At 38.7% G+C, this 9,099-nt stretch overlaps 1 protein-coding gene across 3 annotated transcripts in view; it reads right to left on the bottom strand.

The window, feature by feature from the left end:
- Positions 1 to 2,249: 2,249 nt before the first annotated feature.
- Positions 2,250 to 9,099, bottom strand: part of DYRK4 (dual specificity tyrosine phosphorylation regulated kinase 4) — a 30,135-nt gene continuing 23,285 nt past the window's right edge. For all 3 annotated transcript variants that reach the window (XM_071817123.1, XM_065842362.2, XM_071817126.1), the window contains exons 10-14: positions 8,795 to 8,967; positions 7,598 to 7,658; positions 6,903 to 7,032; positions 3,196 to 3,350; positions 2,250 to 2,739 (exon numbers count right to left, since the gene is read on the bottom strand). In XM_071817123.1, the coding sequence (XP_071673224.1) occupies positions 2,501 to 2,739; positions 3,196 to 3,350; positions 6,903 to 7,032; positions 7,598 to 7,658; positions 8,795 to 8,967 (758 nt within the window). In that variant the 3' untranslated portion in view covers positions 2,250 to 2,500. The remainder of the gene's footprint in view (positions 2,740 to 3,195; positions 3,351 to 6,902; positions 7,033 to 7,597; positions 7,659 to 8,794; positions 8,968 to 9,099) is intronic.

Here is a 9,099-nt window from a genome sequence, read left to right as displayed (position 1 = left end):
AGCTGTGCTCTTACAGCACAGAGAAGAGGATTCTACCTGTCTCTGATGAATCTACTTGTTTCTGCAGAGGAATGTGAAAGCAGTGATGATATCTGAGGGCTAGATATTTCTGCCAAGTCAGTTCTGTTTATTTCTGTCATGTCCAAAAATATCCAAGTTATCTTAAAAAGCCCTTATTAGGAAAGATTTTGAAGCTGGAAAACACTGTGTAGGCTGAAGGAATTAAGAAAGAAGAACAAAGAAGGGAAGACAGGAAATACCTGACAGGCAGCTAGCCACAGTAAAATGCCATCCATCTGCCCTTTGTGAATAGGAGAATAATCAAACTGAATTGCAGTTTCAGGTGGCTTCATTACTTTTCTGTCAGCTCTATGAATGCCTTGAAAAACCCATCAGGATTTGCCATGAGATGTAATATGGTGCTGCTTACTAGTAAAAGCTATTGAAATGTATTAACTGTGAAGAAAACGTGGCTCCAGCACATGAGCCGATAAATCAAATGAAGTTTACAGAAGTACTATCAAGAGCAGCTTGGTATAATTGATCCCAAACTTTGCATCGGAGATCGAGCAGAAAAACACAGAAGTGCACAGTTATGAGAAGACAGATATTTTAACTTGGAGTAGCCTAAGTAGTCAAGTGAATATATCACAACAGAGATGGAAAATTAATAGCAGCCAAATGGAAACAGTCCAAATTATAGTTCTAAGGATATAAGGATCTAACCTTTTATGCTAAGTGGTATCAGGATAAGTACTCTTGCTCTTCTCGGTCCACACTGAACCCTTGCACTTAGACAGAAACCCTCTTCTTATCTTCTGTGTTACTTGCAAACAGCCAGAAGATTTTCCAAATATCTGCAAAAACCTATCTGAATATTCCCTAATACTGATGATGAGTCTAACTCCTTCATTCAGCTCCCACCAGGGGTGAGACTCCTCAGTGAAATGTGATAAGGGCTCTGCCCACATTCTGCAAGATGCTCACCCACTCTGGGTATTCTGTCCAAGCTCCAAAATATGGTGCATGACAGAACTCACTTTTCCCAGTGCATCATTCTGATGATGAATGGGAGGTCTTCATAGTCTCCAGGAGGGTTCAGCTGCAGAGGAGTCTCCCTGAAGCCAGAGATACAGACAATTCTGCTACTGCAAGATGGTCTGCTTGTCAGGAATGTCTGCATCACAGCAGGATGGTATTTGTCTGCCAAAATACCCTTGTAATTCACTGCTCAATTACACTCAATAATGGGCTATTGCCTTGCTTGGGTCACTCATCTTCCAGGTGTTTCTTCATGAGTCCCAGGATTTGCCTGAAGCAAAGAGAATGCTCACACCGTACTGTGCAGTCCATTTTCCCTAAAATTACTGTTACCATTAACTTTCCATTCAGCGGGAGAGTCCACCTGCTACAGGTCTTTTGTCATGCAGTCACCTCTGTACATGATGGTTTGTTTACTCACTGTTACATTAGAAGTGCATGAGGAACATTTTCACATCCTTTGGGTTTTCCCTTTGCACAGAGACTGTGGGAGTTTGCTGCTATGGTGTCTCTTAACACCTACGAACACTTGTTTCTCTTGGGATTACTACAATATCACTGTTATTGTAGCAGTTGCATTTTGTAGTACAATTTCCTCATTATTTCCTTTCATATTGTAGTACTATCTATAAGCCACAGTAAAGAGTCACGATGAGGTGAGTGCTTTACAGATGCAATGAAAATACAGTCTGTTGTCCAAGAGATAAATGTTTAAGTTAATTAAACATATAAATCATAGGGGTCATAGAAATCTGTTTTGTTTTGGTTTGCTTTTTTTCAGAGTATTAAGTTAAACTTCCCACGGAGGACAATTTTTCTGAATCAAAACTGCTTTAATCCATCCTTCTTGTTGATATGAATACTGTGAGGAGTCCCTGCAGAATATCACTCTGTTGCTGCTAAAGAGCTAAAGAACATAATTTGCATTTCTAAATCTGCTAAGAAGGTGTGATAATGGCTTCCTTTTAGTGCTTCACTACGAAAAGAGAGAGATAGAGAAGGCAGAAAGTGAAGATGCTAGGTTTGATTTCTCTTAATTTTTACACAGAAGTAAATTCAGTAACCCTGTCCGTGAGTTATTCCTGATTTATGCTGATGTAAGTGAAAGGATTCAGATTCTTCAAGCAATGCATTTGTTCTTTTAGCTCCAGGAAAATCTGAAATTCAAAAGCCTGTTGTAACATCAAGAATAAACCACTCTCCACCTCTACAGTCTCCATTTTATTGCTGCTGGTTGTGAAGGATCTCTGATCACAACAAGAATATGGATGAGGAAAAGGAATGGTTTTCAAATTCTGTTTTGGTTGCCTGGACTGTTTCAGGGTAAAATGAACATTAAATATACTTACGATGTGCACAGCCCAGGTACAGACAGATACAGCTTATATTCCTGAGTACAAACAGTATCTACAAAATACACCAGGTATACAACTGAACCGATCATTGCTTGTGCTGTGTATTACTTAATTGGTGGGAAAAAAAAAGAATTTTTTGGAAGAGTTGTTTCACCACTGCATTCTGCCTGATCACTTTTTATAGGTTTTTCCAGCATTTGAGTCTCCAAATGTTTCTCTGGAATAACATGTTTCCTTGTGTTCTGCACATCATTTTCTGTTGTGCCAGCAGAAGACCCAGTGGGAGTCAGTCTTTCAGACAGTTCACTTCTCACTTCATCAGCTGTGCCATTCCAGATATTTTCTATAATAATAAATAAATAAAATGATAGGGTAAGACTGCAGACTCTTAGCAGTAGATAAACATATGATCACCATAAATTCACAAAAAAAAAAATCAGTTGAATATTTTCTCTGGGATCTTACAACCACCATTGATGCATTCTTTTGCTCTGAAAGTGAAGTGCACTATGGTGTGATGTCAGTTACCATAAATACGTTGCTGTCAGGAGGGAAAAGATCTTTCTGTGTCCATCTTTAGTACTGCCAGTCTTCTTGCTGGCAGCCACTACAAAACAAAAGTAATGGGTTTCTACAGAAGTGAGAAATAGTGGCTTTATCCACCACGTTCCAGCAACCATCCCTTATCTGCACTCTGTGTACTATCACCTCACCTTACTTCAAACAGATGATATTAAATACAAAGAAATACCCAACACTGACATAAATACACTTATTTCTTCAGGTAACACATGCTTACGAATATTCTCTTTTTTCTTTTCCGTTGTAGAGAAAAAGCCATCGTTCAGATTCCTTGAAGGCTGTGTTTTCTGGTTTGCTCTATATATTTTTGGTTCCTGGATCCATGCGTGCTTCATTGCTTCATCGGGAGTCATGCGTAAGGCAGGTTCCCACCTTAAAACCATGGTAGACAAATAATTATTTAACAGTAGCTCTAGCTGAAAGTCAGTTTAAGCAAAAAGATTCAGTATTGTCTCCCAAAAATCATGTCATGAAGACACTGTTTGAAACAGAAGAATTTTAATTGAAAACAAGGAAAAATCTTCTCTATCCTTCTAAACTTTTTATTTACTTCAGTACTGTGTGCTATGCTGATGAAACCCTCTGCAGCATCAAACCATTTTTAAACACAAAAATACGCAATTCACAGTGTTATTAGGGCAGGGATCCTACGCAATATTTGTTTCAAGCTTTTCACGTTCTGTCCATACAAGCTCCAAGAAAGGGAACACAAATGAGACATAGGGTAATTAATGAAAATATGTCTTCCCTAATTTAACTGCACCTGAAACTACTGTACAGACTCAGTGTAACAAAACATGTAAGAACTCATTATGGAAGTGAATTTTTTAATTTTTTTTTTAATTGCTACATTGACTTTATCCTCTCACAGGTTTCATTCACTCAGTTCTCACACGCTCATACTCACAATTACCAAGTGTTCTGGCCGAGATCACTTGTGTGTCACACAGAGGACAAGAGCTGTCAGCTACTGAGTCCTCATCACATCTCTGGAGTTGTTCATGATTGGTGATGATGCCTTTAGACAGATCTTTTATATCCTCTAGGAGTCACCTGCTGTTTGAGCATGGTTCTTCAGATCAGAACCTTGCTAAATTCAATTTCCATAAATGTTAGGCAAGGTAGCTACTTGTGGTGTGGTTTTCCTTGTATTTTGGCATATCTGTTTGTTTTCCTTTGGGGCTAACAGGAAAATGAATGGTGTATGTGATATTCTGCAACCTTGTTGCCATGCAATTGCTGTGAGCTTTGAGATTTTTCACTGTTGTGGTCTCACCAAAGCACAGGTGTCTTGGCTGTGACATGGACAACACGCTCCCCAGTTTCACAGGTGGGGACCAGTGTCCTCTGTTTCCAATACAGGCCATTCTTTCAAACCCTCTTCTGCTGTTTCTGCCAGCGCTCGAACACACATATCTTACCAGTCGTACTACATACATATCAAACCTAATATCTGTGTTACTAATCTTTATATCAGTTGCAGATTATTTTTTTCTGATTTGTCTAATCTCAGTGCTGTCCAGAACTGTACAGAAATAATGTAGGAAAAAACCCAGATTCTTGTCATCACAAAAGCTGCGTGAATTTTTTTTGGTCTGATGTTTTCATACACAAAACAGGTGTATACAAGTTAAACAAAACTATTTGTGAAGTCATGGCAAATGTATCAGGCTGCTTTGAACAGACAGAGATTGGCAACTGAAAAAGACAAAATAGTTCAATTATTTTTGTCTCAAAAAGGGTTTTCATTCCAAACGTTGCTTCATTCCTTTGAAAATTTAAACAATCCTAACATATAACACTTTTTTCCCTGCATGGTCTGAAATGACTAGTTTACAGGGTTTTTTCACTTCACTGAAATTATTTTCTAAATGTTCTGATTCATCCAGCAAACCAAAATGGATCAATGACTCATAGAGATTTAGCAATCAGAGAACATTAAAAGCAACCTCCTTGTGAAAGAGATAAAGGTGATTTTTTTAATTTTTTTTTTTTTTACTGTAACCACAGATTAGCTCGGATTTCCTTTGGAAATTACTACTGAACTGCTAGAAAGAAAATTACAATCAGTGCTAAAGAAGACACGGAATACTAGCCTTGCATAAGATACAAGTAATACCAGGGAAGGTATGGGATCAGTTTCTGCTGCCATTACATAGCACAATTTAGGATCCAAGCTCACCCCAAAAGTGTTACTGCACCTACGCAAGACGGCAGTATTTCAGGCAACCAGACAAAAGTTTCTTCTTGCATGCTCAGTCTTTTAGTCTGATGGATAGGTAAAACCTCATTAGTAACCATCTCCCAAGCAAAAAGACCTATTAGCAAAATGACACCTCATATCAGCAGGGTGCATGGAGTCTCACCCTGTAAAATATTCGGTAGCCTGACTGCCTTGGAAAAGACACATGATCAAGTTTAAGCCACAAAATAATTTGCTTCTCTCACAATACTTCATCAATTAAAATGCCCCATTTACTTTGTGATAACAGATAATGCTGGTGACATTAAATCATGTCTCTCTTGCCCCACACAAACACACAGGCTCTTTTCCACTGACACTCTCACCGTCAGTATGTTTCACTACTGGCTGTGGATCTCCCTTCTTGGAGATACTCAGAACCCAACCATACAAGATCCTGAGCAACCTGCTCCCACTTTGCTCTGCTTTGAGCAGGAGGGTGGGCTAGATGGCTTCCAGAGGTCACTTCCAACATAAATTATTCTGTGATACTAGGTTAAAAGTTCCTGGCATAGAGAATCTGTGGGACTTCTACCTTTTGTGAAGCCTGTCAACAGTTACATGTTATTTGCACTTTGCAGTTTAGAAAATCATCAATTTCCATTAAGAAAATAGCTGTGGACCACTTGTCATACTAGGTATTCAGTAACAAAATCCTTGACTGGAGTAAAGTCAACAGTTTATCCTGGAAATGACAGGATCTGAGACATTAGACTCTTGCATTCTGAGCTCCACTGATATAGAAAAATTTATTCCAACCAAAAGAACAGAAAAATACAATCTATCAAATAATTCTTGAAATGTGCAACACGGCTGCTGACAATGCAAAATAACTGTAATAAGGAGAAAAGGGCTTAAATCAGCAGGTATCAGGTAACACACTGGTAACTCTTCATCAACCACCACAGGCAAGAAGCAAGCAAAAAATACCATTAATTCTGGGATGGAGATATGTCTGAAAATACCTTGCCTCTTTATGCTTTGCTGAGGGAGATATGTATGGGATATTGGAGCTAAAGAATCTAATCTCACCCAAAGGAACATGTAGGCAGAGAGCAAGATCTTCGTAAGCAGATATCCAAAGAAGCAGAACTGTTTTCACACATATACCACAGCCTATCACCTGTCATTCCAAAGGCCTAGCACTGAAAATATAATCAAGACATTCAAGCCAGCTAAGTCAGGTCTCAAGAGAATTCCTGAAGGAAACCAGAAGACTTTGTTCCCACCAGAGTGGGAGTTAGATCTAAGTATAAACCCAACTTTGATTTCCAGATACGCATTGCCTTGAGACAGTGCATTAATATTATCCATGTTATCTGAATGAATTTTTATCTTAGATAAAGCAGAAAGAATTTAATACAAAGCCCTTAATGGGTAAAAAAATCTTTGCTTTTAGAGTTTAGTCTACAGCATCAGAAGATGAAGATCTACTTTTAGATATGATGATGTCAACTTTCTTTTGTACATTGCACTAAGCCTATTAGTCTTTTTGTGCAATGATTTCTCCCTGCTACCGTAAGGAATAAACAAACAACAAAAAAAAACAAACAAGAAAAACCCCAAAACCCCAAAACACCCCACCAAAAAAAAAAAAAAACACAAACTAGCCTTTAAGCACAAGACAATGCTAGCAAAGTTAAAACTAGCCAGCTGCATATAAGTCAAAACTATGAGCTTACATTAGACATCCTTTCAGAAAGTCCAAGAAACCAGCATCATGGGTTTTCAGCACTGTGCTTAGATCCTTGGAGTCTGGGCATCTCTTTTTTCCCTTGCTGTTAGTTATGGATTTAGGAAAACCTTTGGAATCTTAAAAAATAAAGACATGCTCAAAGAATTATATTAAAAATCCTCACTAAATGGTTAAGAGAGTTGCAAAACCAGTACCCATATCCACCCCACTAACTCCAGTTTCGCTCTGTTGGATTGAATTGATAGTCTGTCAGTTTTGTGGCAAACAATATTTGTTATATTCTAGAGACTGCATCCTACCCTGTGTTTTTTTGTTAATTTCGTGTAATTTCCCAAACCAAATTATACCCAGGGGAAAGAGCGTAATCTAAATTAGTTCCCAAAGCCCACTGCGTTCCTTTTAGAAATAAAATTTTTAATGAGTAACAGTGGAATGGATTTCCCAATCCTTTCCCTTTCACTTTGGCAAGGAGAGGCCCATAAACCACGAAAAGTACAGCATCGGGTTCATTTGTAGGCTTCACGTTATCCATCTGCTTATTTTCAATATCTCTTTCTGAGAGAAGTTTTGTCAGCTAAGAAGGAGCTAAGCGTCTCTGACCCTACTCTCTACCAGTGACATGAACTCGTGATTAACTAGAAGGAAGGAATACTGCAAGGACAAACAATCAGAAGCAGTTACCAAAGAACGTTCGCTTTCTTGATGCAGCCTGGATAAAATCAGCTGGTGGAAGACCCAATACCTTCAAGACAGAAATCGAATTAATGGAGTTACATTTCACAAACATACATAGCAACCATCAGGAGAGATGGGGTATTTTACCCTCGCCCATTAGAAAAGAAGCTGAACGTAGCAATTTATTGTGAAATGTCTACGAACCATTTCCTCTTGTGCCATTTTTGTGGAAGGAATTGATGGATTAGAGAGATCTGTACACAGAAAATATGAACTATAAGGAATGACACTGGTTTCTTCAGTACCACAGAAGACTCTAAGAACAAACATCTCTGTTAATGACACATGTAGGTGGTCATATGGAGAGATATTGCCTTTGAACAATCTTCTACAAACTAACATGGCACTAGGAGGATCAGAATTGGGGGCTGAGTTCAACATCAGGTTGTAGTTTAGTGATCAGTACGGAGGAACTAAGTAACTGACTTACAGTGGGTCAGTTTTGTACCTCTTCTAACGTTTGCATCGGGTAGGTGAGCTGAGGTAGAAGATGGGACGGTACATTCCTAAAACTCTTCGGAAAACAGTTACAAAGGTGACAGAGCCAAACTCCTTGGTAGGGGCAGACAGTGTAAGAAGGGTCAACATCAACAAATTGTGACTTGAGAAGTTCAAGGTGACTATTAGGAAAAACTTTATCACAAGGAGAGTACAGTAGCAGCTGAGCAGGTCACCCAGAGAGTTTCTACTCAAGCCTTTGAGGTTTTCAAGTTTTGCAACAGAAAGACATGGCTGACTAATCAAATGTTAGCAAAAATATCTCTTTCAGCAGGAGTCTGGACTAAGGAGATCTGATTTGACCAAAACATATTTGATTTCTACAAAAATATGAGCCTGTTGTGAGTGTATTGCTTTCCTTTCCCCTTAGATGTGCTTCTTCTGTTCTAACTTCTCCATACAAATTCTGACCAAATCATTATATTTTTCCTTCAGAAGCCAGACAGCAAGCGTACAAAGAGGCGTTCAGCACGTGAAATGGAAATAACAGGTTTGTGTTAGAGGTCATCCTCTCAAAGAGCCCTTTGACTGTAATAAACCTCCCTCTAAAAGGCCAGCCCATAGCCAACTGTATTTTTCTCTTTGTTTCTAGCAGTGTAGTTTATCAAATGAGTATGCAGTTCCGAAGATAAACCCAAAAGTTACCTCCATGATGCAAGCAAGCTGGTCAACTTCATTTTCCCCCGGAAACAGCGGGTAGCCTGTGTAAAGCTCAGCTATGATACAGCCTAAACTCCACATATCAACAGCCATAGCATAAGGATGACCAAGAATCACTTCAGGTGAGCGATAAAACCGGCTCTGAACATAGGTGTACACTATATCAAAACAGAAAATTAGACAAGAGGCAAAATATCATAATTGGGACAGACGTGTGGATTCAAGATATCACAGAAAAGTGAAATACATGTTCAAGCATCATATATCTACTCTATCCATTAAGTAATACT

This window comes from Patagioenas fasciata, chromosome 1 (assembly GCF_037038585.1).
Source record: "Patagioenas fasciata isolate bPatFas1 chromosome 1, bPatFas1.hap1, whole genome shotgun sequence".
Lineage (NCBI taxonomy): Eukaryota > Metazoa > Chordata > Aves > Columbiformes > Columbidae > Patagioenas > Patagioenas fasciata.
This window is presented reverse-complemented; position numbering and strand designations above follow the sequence as displayed.